At 39.7% G+C, this 19,021-nt stretch overlaps 1 protein-coding gene across 12 annotated transcripts in view; it reads left to right on the top strand.

Annotated features, from left to right (window-relative positions):
- SH3D19 (SH3 domain containing 19) overlaps positions 1 to 18,394 on the top strand; it is a 195,416-nt gene extending 177,022 nt beyond the window's left edge. For all 12 annotated transcript variants that reach the window (XM_037992782.2, XM_007999983.3, XM_073017673.1 and 9 more), the window contains 7 exons: positions 587 to 717; positions 3,333 to 3,391; positions 5,194 to 5,396; positions 6,052 to 6,104; positions 10,071 to 10,257; positions 10,746 to 10,843; positions 16,474 to 18,394. In XM_037992782.2, the coding sequence (XP_037848710.2) occupies positions 587 to 717; positions 3,333 to 3,391; positions 5,194 to 5,396; positions 6,052 to 6,104; positions 10,071 to 10,257; positions 10,746 to 10,843; positions 16,474 to 16,590 (848 nt within the window). In that variant the 3' untranslated portion in view covers positions 16,591 to 18,394. The remainder of the gene's footprint in view (positions 1 to 586; positions 718 to 3,332; positions 3,392 to 5,193; positions 5,397 to 6,051; positions 6,105 to 10,070; positions 10,258 to 10,745; positions 10,844 to 16,473) is intronic.
- The last annotated feature ends 627 nt before the right edge of the window (positions 18,395 to 19,021 follow it).

The raw sequence follows: 19,021 nt of genomic DNA, 5'->3' as shown, positions 1-19,021 counted from the left end.
AGATAACAGGCATGAGCCACCCATGCCCACCCATAATATAAGTACTTTTGTAATAATTTTTAAAATACCCTCATACCCAAGGCTACAAATAAACTCCTGATTTACTTACAATCTCTTTTTATCCACTTGATAGGCTGATTTTTATTTTGGTATGGGTATACTTATTTGCTAAAGAGTTATAGTACTCCCTTAGTTAACATTTGAAATTAAAATGATTTGTAAGCATGATTGGGAATAATAAGAATATTATACCATGTCTATAAACTTTTTTCATTGTTCACTGTGTATTCAGCATGGGTTTGTATTGGCACAGTAGGAAACATTTGCTAACACAATAATGTTTTTATTCAACCATTTCCCATCAATCAAAGCATGGTAAATATAACTAATTTGGTCTTTAAAAAGGGAGCTCATAACAATATCCAAAAAAGAATAGCATTTTTAAGTCAATTTGATTAGTATAATATGTTCTCAGAATCGGTGGAACATAACTGCCTCAGTGGACACAACTAAATGCTACTTTGTGCCTTTATCAAATCTGCAACCAGGATAATTCATCATACATAACCATAATTTTATATTACAGAGCAAGTTGATGATTTGAACCTCACTTCTGGAGAAATTGTTTATCTTCTGGAGAAGATAGATACAGACTGGTACAGAGGGAACTGTAGAAACCAGATTGGCATATTTCCTGCCAACTATGTCAAAGTGATTGTAAGTGGGTTGTATTTGTTTTAATTTAGTCATATACTCAGTGGGTTCTATGTGACTTGCAGGTTGGAAAAAATAACTAGAAACCCAGATTCTAGTTCACCCTTTTTCATTGATTCATTTGGCATTTGGAAAACTCAAAAATAAAGATTTGGTCAACTAGATGATGGTTAATTATTAGATTATGGGGTGTTAGAACTTAATGCCTAAATGCTATCTGAAATCCTAAGGTGAAAGACCACCACAGGTCAACTGGTGAATCAGCTGTTCTTGGAGGGTTGTTAAGTACTTAAGGATATATGGTAATTCTTTGAGACATTTAGCGAACATGAATTGAATGATACTAGATTATCCTGTAGAGGTGTCCTCTGAGGTTATGGTACCACTTCTTTTCTTTGGAGTACATTTTGGTTTGGGTTTCTTTCATCTTTTCCATTCTTATTTATCTCTGTCTTTTTTTAAAAAAAAAAAAATATATTTGGGAATACAGAGGTATTTGTATTGTAGATAGTGGTTCATTAATGGTTGTGCCCACAAAATAATTTCTAATCTGATTAGAATAATTATATTAAAGCACCAGAATTTTATATACCCTCACAGCCTAACTTGTGAAAGCATTCCTGTGTGTGAGAGCTGTGTGTAAGCCCAGATGGCTGTGAAATATGGGGATAAAATCAGACAGCCCTCACACATTTGTATCATTGGAAGAGGATGACTCCGTCCCTGATATAACTTATGATACTATGAAATATCAAAAAAATCTAGCCTAACTGCATTAACAGCTTATTTGGAAGGAAAAAGTAAACAAATTTCATTACATCACAAAATTAGAAAACAAGACTAACAGAAAATCTGAATTCTTCAAATAGAAATGAATTGAATCTCTTGGATTATGAAGGGTAGGCATTAAAAATTGTCCAGTTTATCTATGCCTTGATTCTTTGGAGAAGTTCAACTACATTCTCTAAATTAATATTAAGAATAATGTTTGTTTTAGCACTCTTCCTCATTTTCCTTCTGCCCGATGTAGCAGTACTTTAAAAAGCACAATTACCACACTGAAACCAATCACACAGAATCTGCCATATTATTAGTGTGTTATTTCTAAGCCCACAAGTTTAAAAAATTGTTTTAAAACTTCAAACCTTTAAAATTCATCAAGAAGGCACTGATTTATTTAATATAAACCTCAAGCTTTAAGTAGTTTTAGATTGCATGCATTATAGCCAAATATTTTATCGCAACCCAGCCCTTCTCTACTGAGCCTTATAAATAAGATATTACATTAAGTGCCTGGCTGGGCACAGTGGCTCATGCCTGTAATTCCAACACTTTGGGAGGCTGAGGCGGTAGGATCACTTGAGCTCAGGAGTTCAAGACCAGGCTGGGCAACATAGTGAGACCCTGTCCCCACAAAAAATTGAAAAATTAGCTGGGCATGATGTCATGTGTCTGCAACTCCAGCTACTTGGGAGGCTGAAGTGGGAGGATGGTGTGAGCATGGGAGGGCAAGGCTGTGGGGAGCCATAATCATGCCACTGCACTCCAGCCTGGGCAACAGAGTGAGACCCTGTCTCAAAAAATAAATAAAATAAAGTGCTTGCCATTTAGTAGATGTTTGCTAAATACAGATTCCTTTCTTCCTTCCCTATTCATGTTGAAGGGAGAAAATGTTCCAGTTATAAATGTGAAGAGAATCCACAAGTTGTTTGTTTTGTTTTGTTTTGTTTTTTGAGACAGTCTCGCAGTTGTCGTCTGGGCCAGGCTAGTCTCGAACTCCTGATCCACCCACCTCAGCCTCCCAAAGTGCTGGGATTACAGGCTTGAGCCACTGCACCCGGGCCAAGAATCCAGAGTTTTATTGAAATATTTTATCTTGGGGTCAGAGAAGTATTGCAGGGTTCTACCAACACTTGGAGTAGGTGTGGTAGAGCTAATGCGTGGCACTGTGAATGCCTAATGCCTGATTTCTATCTTAAGTCCTTCTCAGCTGCAGTTTTCAACCTGGAGAATATGGGATAGAGCTGGCAGGGTGTGGCAGCTCACGCCTATAATACCAGCACTTTGGGAGGCTAAGGTATGCAGATTGCTTGAGTCCAAGAGTTCAAGACCAGCCCAGGCAACAATGGTGAAACCGTCTCTGCTAAAAATACAAAAATTAGCCGGGTGTGGTGGTACATACCTGTAGTCCCAGCTACCTGGGGGAGCTAAAGCAGAAGGATCACTTGAGCCTGGGAGGTTGAGGCTGCAGTGAGTTCTGATTGTGCCGCTGCACTCCAGCCTGGGTGACAGAGTTAGACCCTGCCTCAAAAAAAAAAAAAAAAAGGGGGGGGATAAAGAAAATTCAGTCAGAATTAGAGTGATATTAATGTGGTTATTCCAGCAAATAAGAGAATTGATTGGCTACTCAAGGAAGGCTACTTCACACGTTATACTTTGTTTTAATCCAAATTCAGGATTTTGTTTTTACCAGTTAGCACCTGTAGTTCCTCTTAATCAGATTAACACCTAGCTAAACAAATCCATTTCAATCATGCACTTTCTAATTACTTAACCTTAAATTTATCTTATGAAAATCTGAAAAAAAAAAATTGTTGCCTTGATTTTGTCTTTACTAGATTGATATTCCAGAAGGAGGAAATGGGAAAAGAGAATCTGTTTCATCTCATTGTGTTAAGTAAGTTTTATTTGTGTTCTTTTGCACAAAATACAAAGGAGATAACCATCTATATCGTGAAGAATTATCAAGCTTAAAACACTCCAAGGCCAGGCATGGTGGCTCAGACCTGTATCCCAGTACTTTGGGAGGCTGAGGTGGGAGGATTGCTTGAGGCCAGAAGTTCAAGACTAGCCTGGGCCGCATAGCAAGAACCCCTCTCTATTATTTATTTATTCTTGATTTTAAAAGAAAACACTTCACATGGTGATTATTCCGATTCTCACTGTGTCTTTTTAATTACAAAGAAAACTTGTTTAAAAGGTGACAATGGGTTAAAAAAATACATCATGAACATGCTGATAGAAGCTTACCTAAGCAATTCTCCAACATCAATGCAGGACATAGGGAAAGCAGCAAAGCATAGTCTATGCCAATGCTTCCTGCAGCCTGGCCTTAGCATGAGCAGAGATAGTTTCATCATTTACTGCATTTTATTTTGGCCTTCTGGTGTTATCTACCCAGTTTTTAGAAGGTTCAAGTATTTTTGTCATGAGAAATAATTAAATCCTATAGAAATATGAATCCTACAATAACTGGTAGACATTTTGTATTTTTTTGTTTTTAAGAGGAACTAGAAGAAAATGAAGGAAGAGTTAAGTTGAGGACCTTTCCCTGAATTTATATACCCTTTTATGTGTCGTTGTAACTCCTTTGTGATTTAAAACACTGCCACAGTGCAACTTTATATTCCACTTAAATGAGCAAATTAATAGAATTCATTACCTGCTGAAGACTGTAAACTTGTCTATGAATAGGTCAGACATAAGGAGATGCTCCCAGAGGACTTTAGAAAACAAATGCAAAGGTTATCACAAATAAGAAAACTTCCGATCCACAGCAGTTGAATTCTATTTCATATTCAGTTTTTCTCTATTTTTAAGCAGCATATACTGTGTCTCAGCAGGTTGAATTTGAAGTGGGCTTTTACAGTCATTGACCCATTGATCTGACTTATATCAGAATTCTGTTAGAGCTAGAATCAACCTTTTCTCTTTAGGCAGTTGCTTCTCCTTGGCCTGTTGCTGTTGAAACTTCCTTTCTAAACCCTCAAATTTAGGGATTAGTATTGAAGCACACCTTCTAGAGACACAATTTTATCTCTGCTTTTATCTTATTTTCAGTCAAAATTGCAGATCATGTAAGGATTGTCCCAAATGTCAGAAATGAAGCCCTTTGAAAGGAGATACAAAAATCGTTTTTAAAGGCAACAGAGTTAGGTCCAAGACTGTGTTATGATATGCCAAGTTTCTGTTTTCTTTAAACCTTCTCCTAGTTTTTAAGGCCAACTCACTGATTAATTGAGCATCGACTTTGCCTAGCTGATGCCCATTGCATTCTGCCCTGATTACTAGTCAGGAAATTTGATGACTTGCCCTGAGATTCTCAGGGTTAACACTCCTCAACTCAGTGCATTTATGATTGAAAGGGTTCAGACTGGACCATGGATTGCTGTGGCCCAAAGATACAAACATATGGAGACTGGGGAGTAAGATGATCAAAAGACACAGCAGGATAAACTAACCACCCAGCTGCGTGCACTCTGTGAGTGACCTTGAGCTTTAGCCTTTTTGAGTGAATAGGTTCATATCTGTTAATTAAAAGTGTAACTTACTGTTTTTCATGGAATAATTTCAAATTAGCCTAGTATACCTTATTCCATGGTAAACCCAGAATAAATACTTATTGAAAGACTTAATGAAGGTTTTTAAGCATTTTAAAACACTCTCTAGTCTAATCCACAAAACGTGTTCTTCATTCAGAGGCTCAAGATGTGTTGCTCGGTTTGAATACATTGGAGAGCAGAAGGATGAGTTGAGTTTCTCAGAGGGAGAAATTATTATTCTTAAAGAGTACGTGAATGAGGAATGGGCCAGAGGAGAAGTTCGAGGCAGAACTGGGATTTTCCCCCTGAACTTTGTGGAGCCTGTTGAGGATTATCCCACCTCTGGTGCAAATGTTTTAAGTGAGTATAGAGAATTTTTTTTTTATTATGTCATGTCCTAATTCAAATAAACCAAATAATAGCATTATACTGAAGCTGTATAATAATCCATATTGCCATATTTTTAAGGTAGAAGGAAAACTGATTTTAAAATGAGAATTTGTGTGGGATAGACATTATTTGTGGGCATCTCTCAAAGAGCTGGTTTTGGTATTTTAGGTAATTAACAATAACTTCATATAAGAAATGGCAAAGAGGCTGGGTGTGGTGGCTTAGATCTGTAATCCCAACACTTTGAGAGGCAACAGTGGGCGGATCACCTGAGACCAGGAGTTTGAGGCTACAGTGAGCTATGACTGTACCACTGCACTCCAGCCTGGGCAACAGAGCCAGACTCTGTTTCTAATAAATAAATAAATAAATAGCAAAGACTTTTAAACAGAAATGAACTATAGACTGTTACTAATGTATGTAGACTATAAATAATTGTGCTTACTTTACAATTAACTAAACAAGCTCAGTGAGGGTAGTACAGGTTAAGGCAACATAGGCAATACATGAAGAGCCTGGTGTGGAATCCCAGACTCTTCACTCCCACCCCAACCATTTATTTTTAATACTATATGGCCCTCACATCTAATACTCTGACTTCTTGTGTTTGTTTTTTTTAATATAGGCACAAAGGTACCACTGAAAACCAAAAAAGAAGATTCTGGCTCAAACTCTCAGGTAGGCTGCTTGAACGGATGACTATAGTGACAGCCAGGTTCAAACTGGGAGGATTATTAAAATTATAATTATTAAGAGAATATAGTATGAATTAATCTTTCAATTTATACAACAAATGTTTATAATAAATTACTTAGATGGTTAATATATGTTATATAGAGAGCTCATACAAAGACATGCAAACCCTGATAGAAAATGAAAACACATGCTGGGCACAGTGGCTCATGCCTGTAATCCCAACACTTTGGGAAGGCAAGGTGGGTGGATTACCTGAAGTCAGGAGTTCGAGACCAGCCTGGCCAAGATGGTGAAACACTGTCTCTACTAAAAATACAAAAATTAACCAGGTGTGGTGGCATGCACCTGTAGTCCCAGCTACTTAGAAGGCTGAAGCAGGAGAATAGCTTGAACCCGGCGGTAGAGGTTGCAGTGAGCCGAGATAGCACCACCGCGTTCCAGCCTGGGTGACAGAGCGAGACTTTGTCTCAAAACAAAAAGAAAGAAAATGAAAAAGAGACATGATTAGAGAATTCATAAAAGAGGTACAATAAGTGGCTAATATTGAAAAAATATTTAACCTTTCTAGTAATCAAGAAAATATATAAGACAGCAATAAAATACCATTTAACCTATTCAGTTAACAAAGATTCAGTGCAGCTCAACACTAAACAAGCAATTATATGCATGTGAGTGTCAAAAAAGAGAGAAAGTACACATTATTATCACCCGAAGAAAAGGATAAAAGCCGGGCACGGTGGCTCAAGCCTGTAATCCCAGCACTTTGGGAGGCCGAGACGGGCGGATCACGAGGTCAGGAGATCGAGATCATCCTGGCTAACATGGTGAAACCCCGTCTCTAAAAAAAAATACGAAAAACTAGCTGGGCGAGGTGGCGGGCACCTGTAGTCCCAGCTACTCGGGAGGCTGAGGCAGGAGAATGGCGTAAACCCGGGAGGCGGAGCTTGCAGTGAGCCGAGATCGGCCACTGCACTCCAGCCTGGGTGACAGAGCGAGACTCCGTCTCAAAAAAAAAAAAAAAGAAAAGAAAAGAAAAGGATAAAAAATGAGAGTTTGAGTCACAAAGATGAGCATAGTGCTAATATAATAAGAAAAAATTGGAAATGACCTAAATATGACCATTATTGGGAGAATGTACTAAAGCTATGAAAAACTAGATTTATAAAGTAAAATCATTTTTTAAATGTCATGAGAGGAAACATATGGGGAAAGGGGATATAAAATTGAATATATAGCATAAAAAGATAGGAAGGAAATTATTCAAGTTATTAGTATTAAATTGCATGTAGGTAGTAAGATTATATACATGGATAGGTTTTTTTTCCCCCCCAACTTCTTTTATTTTTTTTGAGATGGAGTCTCACTCTTTTGCCTAGGCTGGAGTGCAGTGGCGTGATCTTGACTCACTGCAACCTCTGCCACCCGGGTTCAAGCGATTCTCCTGCCTCAACCTCCCGAGTAGCTGGGATTACAGGCGCCTGCCACCATGCTTCGCTAGTTTTTGTAGTTTTAGCAGAGACAGGGTTTTACCATCTTGGCCAGGCTGGTCTTGAACTCCTGACCTCGTGATCCACCCACCTCGGCCTCCCAAAGTGCTGGGATTACAGGCATGAGCCACTGAGCCCAGCCTCCTCCATTTCTTTATACATTTCTCAACTTACCAAATATTTAGGAAAAATTGTTTCATTTGTCTAATGAGAAAGAGAAAAATAATGGTTAAGTTAAAATTTTTACACTTTGTAACATGACTCCAGAAGTGCTTAAAGGTACTGGGAATGTGGTACCTTCTGTTGTTTTTTAGTTTGTTATTGTTGTTTTTGTTGTTGTTTATTTTTGGTTTTGGTTTTGGTTTGTTTGTTTGTTTGAGACAGTGTCTCACTCTGATGCGTAGGCCAAGTGCAGTGGCAAGGTCTCAGCTCACTGCAACCTCTGCTTCCCAAGCTCAAGCAATCCACCTCAACCTCCTAAGTAGCTGGGATGACAGGCACACACCACCACTCCCAGCTAATTTTTGTCTTTTTTGTAGACAGGGTCTCACTTTGTTACCCAGGCTGGTCTCAAACTCCTGGGCTCAAGTGATCCATCTGCCTCAGCCTCCCAAGGTGCTAGGATTACAGGGGTGATCCACCACATCCGGCCTTCCGTTGTTTTTTTGTGACAAATTTAGAAGAGTTAAGCCTGATGGGATGATTGTGTTTGTGAAAATGTCACTTGTAATTGGCCTGTGTGTCCCCTTATCCTTTCATCCCTACCCAGTGATAAAGTGAAAGAGGAAGGAAACTGACTACAGTTCTCCAAAAGGAAATGTTCACATGGTTGTTGCCTGCATTTCTGGGGAATGATAAGTTCCATCCTTTAGGGTTGGTTACTCAGGTGCAGGAGCAAGAGGGCAAGGTTAGTGGTGTTGGTGCTTGCTTTTTGTTTTTGTTTTGTAAGCCATCAGTTATTGAGCACTTAAGATGTGCCAGGCACTGGGCTAAATGTTAGACATGCATTGTCTCATTTAATCCTCTTAGTAACCCCAAGATGAAGCTGAGCCTCAGCGAAGAGAAGCATCTTGCCCAGTGTCACGAAGTTAAGAAGTGGCAGAACTGGGTCTGGAACCCTTGCCTGGCTAGCTCCAAAGCCTTTGCCCTGGCCAGGTGCCGTGGCTCACTCCTGTAATCCCAGCTCCTTGGGAGGCTGAGGCAGGTGTATTGCTTCCGGCCAGGAGTTCAAGACCAGCCTGGCCAACATGGTGAAACCCCGTCTCTACTAAAAATACAAAAATTAGGTGGGTGTAGTGGTGCCCACCTGTAGTCCTAGCTAATCAGGAGGCTGAGGCAGGAGAATTGCTTGAATCCAGGAGGCGAAGGTTGCATTGAGCCAAGATTACTCCATTGCCCTTCAGCCTGGGCGACAGAGCGAGACTCCATTTCAGGCAAAAAAAAAAAAAAAAAAAAAAAAGCCTTTTCATTATCCTCTACTGTCTGCTTGAACCTCTTGAACATAGGGTTCCCATCCCAAATTGGCAGAGCTGCCTCTTCACAGAGCAAAACCTTTCTCTAATGTACCTGGGATAAAAGCGTTCTTACACTAACCCACCACATCTGGGTGTTATCCTGCCAATCTCAGAGTTAACTACACCTCATAAAATTAAAAGTGTGAATTAATGAAGTTCTGTGCTATGGAATCTAATAGTCTCTGAATCAAGTAAAGACCTGGGAATTAATAGACCCACCCATTCTGATCCTTCCTAATTTAAATAAAGAAGAGCTTCACTGATAATTACTTTATCAGAATTTTTCATAGTGTCAAATACTATGCGTAAATATTTTATGCTTTGACCTAATTCTTTAATATAACAATATAATAGGTCATAGTAAGAAAAAAGTTTTTTGGCTGAGTGAGGTGGATCATGCTTGTAATCCCAGAACTTTGGGAGGCTGGGAGGATCACTTGAGCCAGGAGTTCAAGACCAGCCTGGGCAATATAGTGAGACCTCATCTCTGCAAAAATAAAATTAAATAGCCAGGTGTGGTGGCCGCACGTGTAGTCCCAGCTACTCAAGCGGCTGAGGAGGGGGGATTGCCTGAGCCCAGGAAGTCAAGGCTGCAGTGTGAGCTATGATTCTGTCACTGCACTCCATCCTGGGTTACTAAGTAAGAACTTGTCTCAGAAAAGAAAAGGAAAAAAGTGTTTGCTTAAGCTTTGTATATCCCTCAAAAGCAGAAAAGCCACAAATTCTATCACACTTGTCATTTAGAGTTATAACTTAAGAAAAAATTATTGGAAACTTTTATTTCTGAAACTTGATAGCAACATAAGGTATTAGGTAATTTAAAGAAGTCTTCAGGCTTTGAAATCTTAATACCCCTTAACTTTTTTCCCACACTACTCTTTAAGCTTTGTAGAACTCAATTTCAAATAAAATCTTACATTTCTGACCACACTTCTAATTGATAACAGGTTAACAGTCTTTCTGCAGAATGGTGTGAAGCTCTTCACAGTTTTACAGCAGAGACCAGTGATGACTTATCCTTCAAGAGGGGAGACCGGATCCAGATTCTGGAACGTCTAGATTCTGACTGGTGCAGGGGCAGACTGCAGGACAGGGAGGGGATCTTCCCAGCAGTGTTTGTGAGGCCCTGCCCAGGTATGACAACCACAAGACATGAGTGCTACTCCTCACGGGGTGCCTGAAACCTTCAAAACTATATACATTCCTTTCCCCTCTGGCCATGCTCAGTTTGTCTGTCTATATTTGAAAGAGTTGATACATGAAGTTATGCAAACTGCAGTCATATACTTTGTTAGAGTTACAGAAAAAAAAGATAAAAATGTCTTCGCTAAATAATGGCTAATATTCCATCTAATAAAAACAGTTTATATTCCATCTAATAAAAACAGTTCATGTAATTTTTCCCTGCTAAGAGGACATTGTTCATCTTCTTGAAAGTTAAATAAGTTCAAAATTAATTGAACATATTGTTTTTAAAAATGTTTTTTATCCCTAATATCACTACCTCTGAAGAGAAATACTGTGTTTTTAGAACGACAAGGGTTTTTTTTTTTTTTTTAATGTTAGATTTGTGTTTTAGTCCACTGTGTTTCTATATATTTAAATTTTTTATGTCTTCACAGCTGAGGCAAAAAGTATGTCGGCCATAGTACCGAAGGGGAGGAAGGCCAAAGCCTTATATGATTTCCGAGGAGAGAATGAAGATGAGCTTTCCTTCAAGGTCAGAATGTGTATCTCTTCATAACTACATAAAGCACCATAATTTTTGAAATGTTTTCCATTGAAGGATGGAGCATTTGGGTGGAATATTGATCATTACTCAAGAATGAAGAGATCTCTGACCCTAATTATAAGGGAAGACATTACAGAAAGTGAATAGTGCAAATAGGCCTGTTAATTTACAGTATCAACCAGTCATTAAGGTACTTAGAGAAAACCTTGGCTTTACACCCCCATACATCCCCAAAGTAATCCCCTGTTCCTTGGTCTTACATCATCACATCTCAGTAATATTAGGCTTTTTATTAGTAATAGATGACCGTCTACATGGCCCTCCAAGCCTGCCATTGACATGTCTTTGAAACTGATGGAGAATCAGATAGCACCTGCTACAATTTGCGCTAGTAGCATAGTAGCCTTATAAGACACTAAATTCTTGTCCACAACGGCAATGACCAGAGCTTTGGGGAAATAGTCCCAAAAGGTTGAGCTAGTTTGCGGAGGTTTTTTGTTTGTTCGTTTTTGTTTGTTTGTTTTTTTCACCAAAGAAATGCCTAATTTTTTCTTAAAGTAAAAGTAGATATTTTCTTTTCTTTTTTTTTTTTTTTGAGACAGAGTCTTGCTCTGTCACCCAGGCTGGAGTGCAATGGCGTGATCTTGGCACACTGCAAGCTCCGTCTCCCAGGTTCATGCCATTCTCCTGCCTCAGCCTCCTGAGTAGCTGGAACTACAGGCGCCCGCCACCACGCCTGGCTAATTTTTTTGTATTTTCAGTAGAGACAGGATCTCACCGTGTTAGCCAGGATGGTCTCGATCTCCTGACCTCGTGATCTGCCCGTCTCGGCCTCCCAAAGTGCTGGGATTACAGGCGTGAGCCACTGCGCCTGGCCAAAAGTAGGTATTTTCATGATTCTATTTCCCTAATCCACAGCTGGACCATGGTCAGAGGAAAGTACTTTGGGAACAGTGCTAGAAGAAGGAGGGTGGTTTTAGTAGTCACTGCTGTAGAAATAGCCTGTGTCAGACAGTGGTAAATTCTCTAGCATTGAAGATATTCAGTCAGAGACAAGGATGCTATAGAAAGAATTAACATATCAAGGAATGATTGGACAAGGTGTGGTTTAAAACAGTGGACAGCCAAACAGGGTTTTCACTTGCCTACAACAAGAAGAGAAAAAGGCCGAGCACAGTGGCTCACACCTCTAATCCCAACACTTTTGGGAAGCCAAAGCAGGAGGATCACTTGAGGCCAGGAGTTAGGACCAGCCTGAATGGCCGGACGCAGTGGCTCATGCCTATAATCCCAGCACTTTGGGAGGCCGAGGTGGGCAGATCACAAGGTCAGGAGATCGACACCATCCTGGCTAACACAGTGAAACCCCGTCCCTACTAAAAATACAAAAAAAAAATTAGCCAGGTGTGGTGGCAGGCGCTTGTAGTCCCAGCTACTCGGGAGGCTGAGGCAGGAGAATGGCGTAAGTAAACCCGGGAGGAGTGAGCCGAGATCGCGCTACTGCACTCCAGCCTGGGTGACGACAGAGTGAGACTCCGTCTCAAAAAATAAAAAATAAAAAGACCAGCCTGATCAACATAGCAAGACCCTATCTCAACAAAGAAAAAGAGGAAAACAAGGCAATACCAGAATCAGGTATGTGCAGTCTTTGTTGGGGTAAGAGGTGGATACCTTGACTGAAATATGTCAGCATAAGGTTGCTAGCTTCCTATTTTGTGATGGAGTTTTACTTTATTCTGAATAATAAAATGTTATTGCATCTTTTTGTATTAAATGTCATTTCTGTTATAATATATTGTTAGCAAATAATAGATATTTTTCTTTCTTTCTTTCTTTCTTTCTTTCTTTCTTTCTTTCTTTCTTTCTTTCTTTCTTTCTTTCTTTCTTTCTTTCTTTCTTTCTTTTTTTTTTTTTTTTTTTTAGATGGAGTCTTGCTCTGTCGCCCAGGCTGGATTGCAGTGGCACGATCTCAGTCTGCCTCCTGGGTTCAAGTGATTCTTCTGCCTCAGCCTCCCAAGTAGCTGGGACTAAAGATGTGCGCCACCACACCTGACTAATTTTTGTATCTTTAGCAGAGATGGCATTTCACCATATTGGCCAGGCTGGTCTCAAACTCCTGACCTTGTGATCTGCCTGCCTCGGCCTCCCAAAGTGCTGGGATTACAGGCATGAGCAACCATGCGCGGCCTCTCTTTCTTTCTTTCTTTCCTTTCATTCCTTTCTTTCTTTCTTCTTCTTTTTTTGTTTTCTGTTTTTTTGGTTTTGTTTTGTTTTGTTTCTGAGACAGGGTCTCACTCTGTTGCCCAGGCTGAAGTGCAGTGGTGCAATCTCAGCTCACTGTACAGCCTCTGCTTCCTGGGCTCAAGCGATTGTCCAGCCTCAGCTTCCTGAGTAGCTGGGACTACAGGTGCAAGCTGCCAATGCCTGGCTAATTTTTCGTATATTTTGTAGAGACTGGGTCTCGCCCAGGCTGGTCTCAAACTCCTGAGCTCAAAGTGATCCACCCGCCCCAGCCTCCCAAAGAGCTGGGATTACAGGCATAAGCCCCCGCACCCAGCCATAAATGATAGGTATTTCTTATGCTGTAGCTATGCAAAATTAAAAATTCGTAACCTTCTATCAGCTCCCTTTTTTCCTTTAACGTCTTGATCTTTAAAATAAAATTAAAAAAAAAAAAAAAGAAGAAAACTGTTGCCTTAGTCCTTGAGAGTCAGTGGCTCGAAATGTATTCCTTTTATCTTTACATAAACTTACTGCAAGTGAAAATCTGAATTCAAATTTCTTGGATGTTATTTTGGTCTTCATTTAAACTATGTCAATAGAAATAACAGAATGCACAGTATCTTCCAGAAAACAGGTTATCTTCGTTTCATTTTACAAATGGTTGTCCATAAAATAGTTCTAGAATTGTTGTTGTTATTGTTATTAAGGGATTCTGCACTGCTTTCAGTTTTATTAAATATCCACAGAATGTTAATAGATAAAACTGATTTTTTTTTTTTTTTTAGAGAAAGAATCTTGCCCTGCTGCCTAGGCTGGAATACAGTCAGAGGTGCGATCTCAGCTCACTGCAACCTCTGCCTCCTGGATTCTAGCAATTCTCCTGCCTCAGCCTCTTGAGTAGCTGGGACTACAGGCATATGCCACCATTCCCAGCTAATTTTTTGTATTTTAGTAGAGACGGGGTTTCACTGTGTTGCTGGGCTGGTCTCAAACTCCTGAGCTCAGGCAATCCATCTGCCTCGGCCTCCCAAAGTGCCAGGATTACAGGCGTGAGCCACTGTGCCCAGCCAAAACTCATTTTTAAAAATAGTCCTAGCCTGAGCTTGCAGTGAGCTGAGATCCGGCCACTGCACCCTAGCCTGGGCGACAGAGCAAGACTCTGTCTCAAAAAAAAAAAAAGAAAAAAAAAAAATAGTCCTAGCCTGGCTGGGCACAGTGGCTCACGCCTATAATCCCAGTACTTTGGGAGGCCAAGGCAGGTGGATCACCTGAGGTCGGGAGTTCAAGACCAGCCTGTCCAACATGAAGAAACCCCGTCTCTACTAAAAAATACAAAATTAGCCAGGCGTGGTGGCTCACGCCTGTAGTCCCAGCTACTCGGGAGGCTGAGGCAGGAGAATCGCTTGAACCTGGGAGGTGGAGGTTACAGAGAGCCAAGATCGCACCATTGCACTCCAGGCTGGGCAACAAGAGCAAAACTTCGTCTCAGAAAAAAAACAAATAGTCCTAGCCCTCAGGAAACTGACATGGTATGTAGGTTTGGACCAAACCTAAAAAAATAGCTTCAGTTAACTATTAAATTATAATTTAGGAACCAGAAGGAACTTATTTATAACAAAAACTTTAAATTGCCAGAATTTTTACAGATTTTAGCAGAGCAGAGTAAATTAATAACATCTGATAGCATGTTTCCTTTTCATTTTCCATAAAGAAAACCCTTAAATCAAGCCACTTTTTTTTTTCCAGAGGGTAATGTACTAAGGCTACAAATAAATCCAGTTAGCCTGATAAAGGTATTCTTAACAGTAGCCAGAGTCATCTTGGACCACTGTAGCATCTTAAACACAGATTCTAAGAAATGTTTAGAAACCATAAAGAACAAAATAATTATGTCTTCATCTGCTGAAGGAATGGTAATTTGCACATGAGTAAGACACACAGCCCCTTTGACTAACCTGATGAAGATAAATCAGTGTCCTGAGTCAAGGTGAAGCTCTTTAAGATGGGAAAAAAAATGCAAATTTGATATTGGGGCCATGGCAAGAGAATCGCTTGAACCCGGGAGGTGGAGGTTGCAGTGAGCCGAGATCGTGCCACTGCACTCCAGTCTGGGCCACAGAGCGAGACTTTGTCTCAAAAAAAAAAAAAAAAGATACTGGGGCCGTAGGCGGAATGTGATAAACCAAATGGCAGAGGAGAAATGCCATTATGTGCAAGAATAAATGTAAAGTGCAAAATGCTCTGGGTATTGATAAAAGGCAATTATAGTAAAAGCCTTTCTAAGTAAAAAGGACCATTGTAAAATGTGGCGGCCACATAGTCTAGTGGTTAGGAATACAAGCCCTGGAATTGCACTAGATTTGAATCCTGGTTCTACCACTAACTAGACATGTGACACTGGCAAGTTATAATCTATCTGAGTTTTGGTTTCTTTTTCACTAAAATAAGGAAATCTATAAAAATATATCTCAGCCAGGGGCAGTGGCTCACACCTGTAATCCCAGCACTTTGCGAGGCCAAGGCAGGTGGATCACAAGGTCAGGAGTTTGAGACCAGCCTGGCCAACGTGGTAAAACCCCGTCTCTACTAAAAATACAAAAAATAGCTGGACGTGGTGACGGGCCCCTGTAATCCCAGCTACTTGGGAGGCTAAGGCAGGAGAATTGTTTGAACCTGGGAGGCGGAAGTTGCAGTGAGCCTAGATTGTGCCACTGCACTCCAGCCTGGGTGACAGAGCAAGACTCTGTCTCAAAAAAAAAAAAAAAAAAAAAATCTCTAAAATGAGGATAACATAATACTCATCTCTAGGACTGTGGTGGTGTTTACATAAGTTAGTTCCTGTGAAGTACACAGGATAAGACAAGGCATACAGGAAGCACATGACTCTCTCTCTCATCTCCAAGTCTTTGCCTTTATGACACCCTCAGTGAGGCCCTCCCTTGATGACCCTAATGAGTTGGCGATCCCATGCTTTCTGTCCTCTTCTGCCAGCTTATTTGCCTTTCCGTTGTAGAATGAGGGAATATTAATTGTGCCCAGAAAAGTGTCTGACACATAGTGGGTACTCAATAAATAATTGTGTGTATGTGTGTGGTAGCTAGTATTATTTGTTCAAGAGGGATTTTAGATTAGGAGTGGTGAATTTGAGAGGCACAAAATATAAGCAGGAAAATCAAAGTGCAGCAAGGGTGGCAATGGCAAAGGAATGAGATTTAAGGAACAGAGGCATACAAGCAAAGGGCATCATTAGGTAGAGATCATCTTTGTCATTTAATCTCTCAACAATCAAGATAAATGAGTTATACAGAGATTATTCATGCTGCCCTAGGTAGGCCACTATTTACTATGCTTATTCTCAACAGAAACCAATAATTCTAACTCCTTTTGTCTTACAGGCTGGAGATATAATAACAGAGCTGGAATCTGTAGATGATGACTGGATGAGTGGAGAACTAATGGGAAAATCTGGAATATTTCCCAAAAACTACATACAGTTTCTACAGATCAGCTAGAGGAGAAGCTTGACTGTGTTCCTTGGCACAAGAACTCACTTGAACTATCACCTTGACTATCAGATATGTTTTTGCACTATTTTTTTTTAACTGAAAAAGAAATATCTAAGCCGTACATGGTACACTAGAATTTTCTGAAAGCAGAAAATGTCTAGATTTTGTAGATAGTTTTCATTACAATAGAAACATGCACATGGAAACCCATGAGCTAGGGTTCTACCGAGGAAAACATCTAGTGGGATTAGCAAGGCGAAGGGAAAGCATCTGGTGGCATGCATGGCAGCATGGGGAGGCTCACATGCAGAAGTTGCACGTGGACATCTGTTTTAATCAGCACAAGTGAATTAACCATGCTTCTTCATTTTTTTTACTTTAGTTTAAAAAGAGAACATTTAATAGTCTACATGCTGTAACTATCAAGACATGGTTAGCAATCTAAATTTCATTTTTGATATTCAAATTAATTCTTACAGCTTGAGCATATCAACCTTATTACCAGAGCAAATCCTTCCTTCAGGTGGGAGTTTACCAACTAGTTGGAGCATTTGTAAGCACATGGTGAAATCAGCCCCTGCCCACCAAAATAATCCTTATGTTACAAAGTGATTCCCATTTGTCTAAGGATTTGAAGGGGGTCTAAATTGGATGTATCTTACTTAGTCTAAAGAACCAAAACCATCCCTGAAATGCCTTGCTAATACAACTAATCCTTCCATATATATGCCATACTTATTTTTTTCCTCAGTGTATACTTTATGTTAACAGGGTTATTACAAAGCACATTTTCTGAATCTGCAATCATTCCTTTGACAATTACTGGACCCAAAGGAAAATTCATTTTCTTTGCATTATTTCAGTAATATATAAAAACTGTGTCTTGTTATAGTAGTACATTATGAATCACATATAAAATCTTAGAATACAGAACAACTGTTAAGATGGAAAACAGTGCCAAACCTCCACAGCTCATTTCTTTGTGATATAATCAGAATGAAAAATAAGAGGACAGAAGACTGGTACTTTTTTGTTTTATTTTTTCCCTAGCTCATCCCTGCACAATTATTAGAGTAAATGAAAAACCATTTTCCTGCTTTCCATTGTTATAAATTCTAAGCTTAAGATAAAAGTGGTTCTTTACATGACTGAATCAATTACAGTTTATGGACTAGAGCCAAATAGGTTGAAGACAATCTTCCAAACAGATCAATGGAATAGAATTTCATTGGAAATGTGAAACATTTTCCCAATGATGTTCATGACCTTCTTCTGTTTTTGAGAAGAGTTTCATATGCTGGACCACATTTTAGCTTTTATTGTTTTTTTTCCCCATTGTCCAAAAAGTTAGGCAACCAATGACCACACTTTTACATGAATACCACCTGGAGTTCTGCAAAGAAGATATTTACTTGGTCTTTGACTAAAGTTATCTCCCCATTCTGTGGTGACATTTTATTTTGGACTATGGGGACTTCTAATACGTTTTGGTAAAGAAGAGAGTATAAAGAAAATTCTTGTCAAATTTCACTCAAAAGTAATTTCATGAGAAATCAATTATTTAAAGCATTATCCAAATTAAATTATCATTTGCAGAAGACTGTACAACAGCAGGAAGGATATGGACTGGAACATGAGGTATATATCTTTGCCTTTATAATTTTAACATCTTATATTGAAGATTCTGAAAACCTATCTTTATTAGAGGAAAATCTCCATCTTAAATTTTGGCCTCTGTCAGCAGAATGATAAGTGCAATAGTTGTAAATCTACTTGACACTGTAATAAACTGAACTGAACTTTCAAAGTCCCTTTCTCATACTAGACTGAGTTTTTTGAGAATGGAGGTGGTAGAGGTGGTATATATATATGTGTGTGTGTGTGTGTGTGTATATATATATATATATATTTTTTAGACAGGGTTTCATGTTTCATTCCCTTTGACCAGGCTGGAGTGCAATGCAATCTTGGCTCACTGCAACCTCTGCCTCCTGGGCTCAAGTGATTCTCCTGCCACAGCCTCCTGAGTAGCTGGGACTACAGGCACACATCAGCGTGCCCAGCTAATTTTTGTTTTTTGTTTTTTTTTCCTTTTTGTAGAGACAGGGTTTCACCATGTTGCCCAGGCTGGTTTCAAACTCCTGGGCTCAAGCAATCTGCCTGCCTCAGCCTCCCAAAGTGCTGGTATTACTGCACCTGGCCTGTGGTATCTTATTTATCTTTGTGTCGCTAGTCCTTTGCACCATTCAGGCTCAATAAAGGTTGGTTGGTGGGTTGGGTAGGTTGGTTGGTTGGAGTGGATGGATGGATGGATGGATGCATGGATGGATGGATGGATGCATGGATGGATGGATGGATGGATGGATGGATGGATGGATGGATGGATAGATGACTTTCACATACAGCGATACCATCTTGGATTCACTCAATATCTTTC

The sequence above is a fragment of the Chlorocebus sabaeus genome, chromosome 7 (genome assembly GCF_047675955.1).
Source record: "Chlorocebus sabaeus isolate Y175 chromosome 7, mChlSab1.0.hap1, whole genome shotgun sequence".
Taxonomy (NCBI): domain Eukaryota; kingdom Metazoa; phylum Chordata; class Mammalia; order Primates; family Cercopithecidae; genus Chlorocebus; species Chlorocebus sabaeus.
The sequence above is the reverse complement of the archived record's forward strand: the minus strand, read 5'-3'. Positions and strand labels throughout refer to the sequence as shown.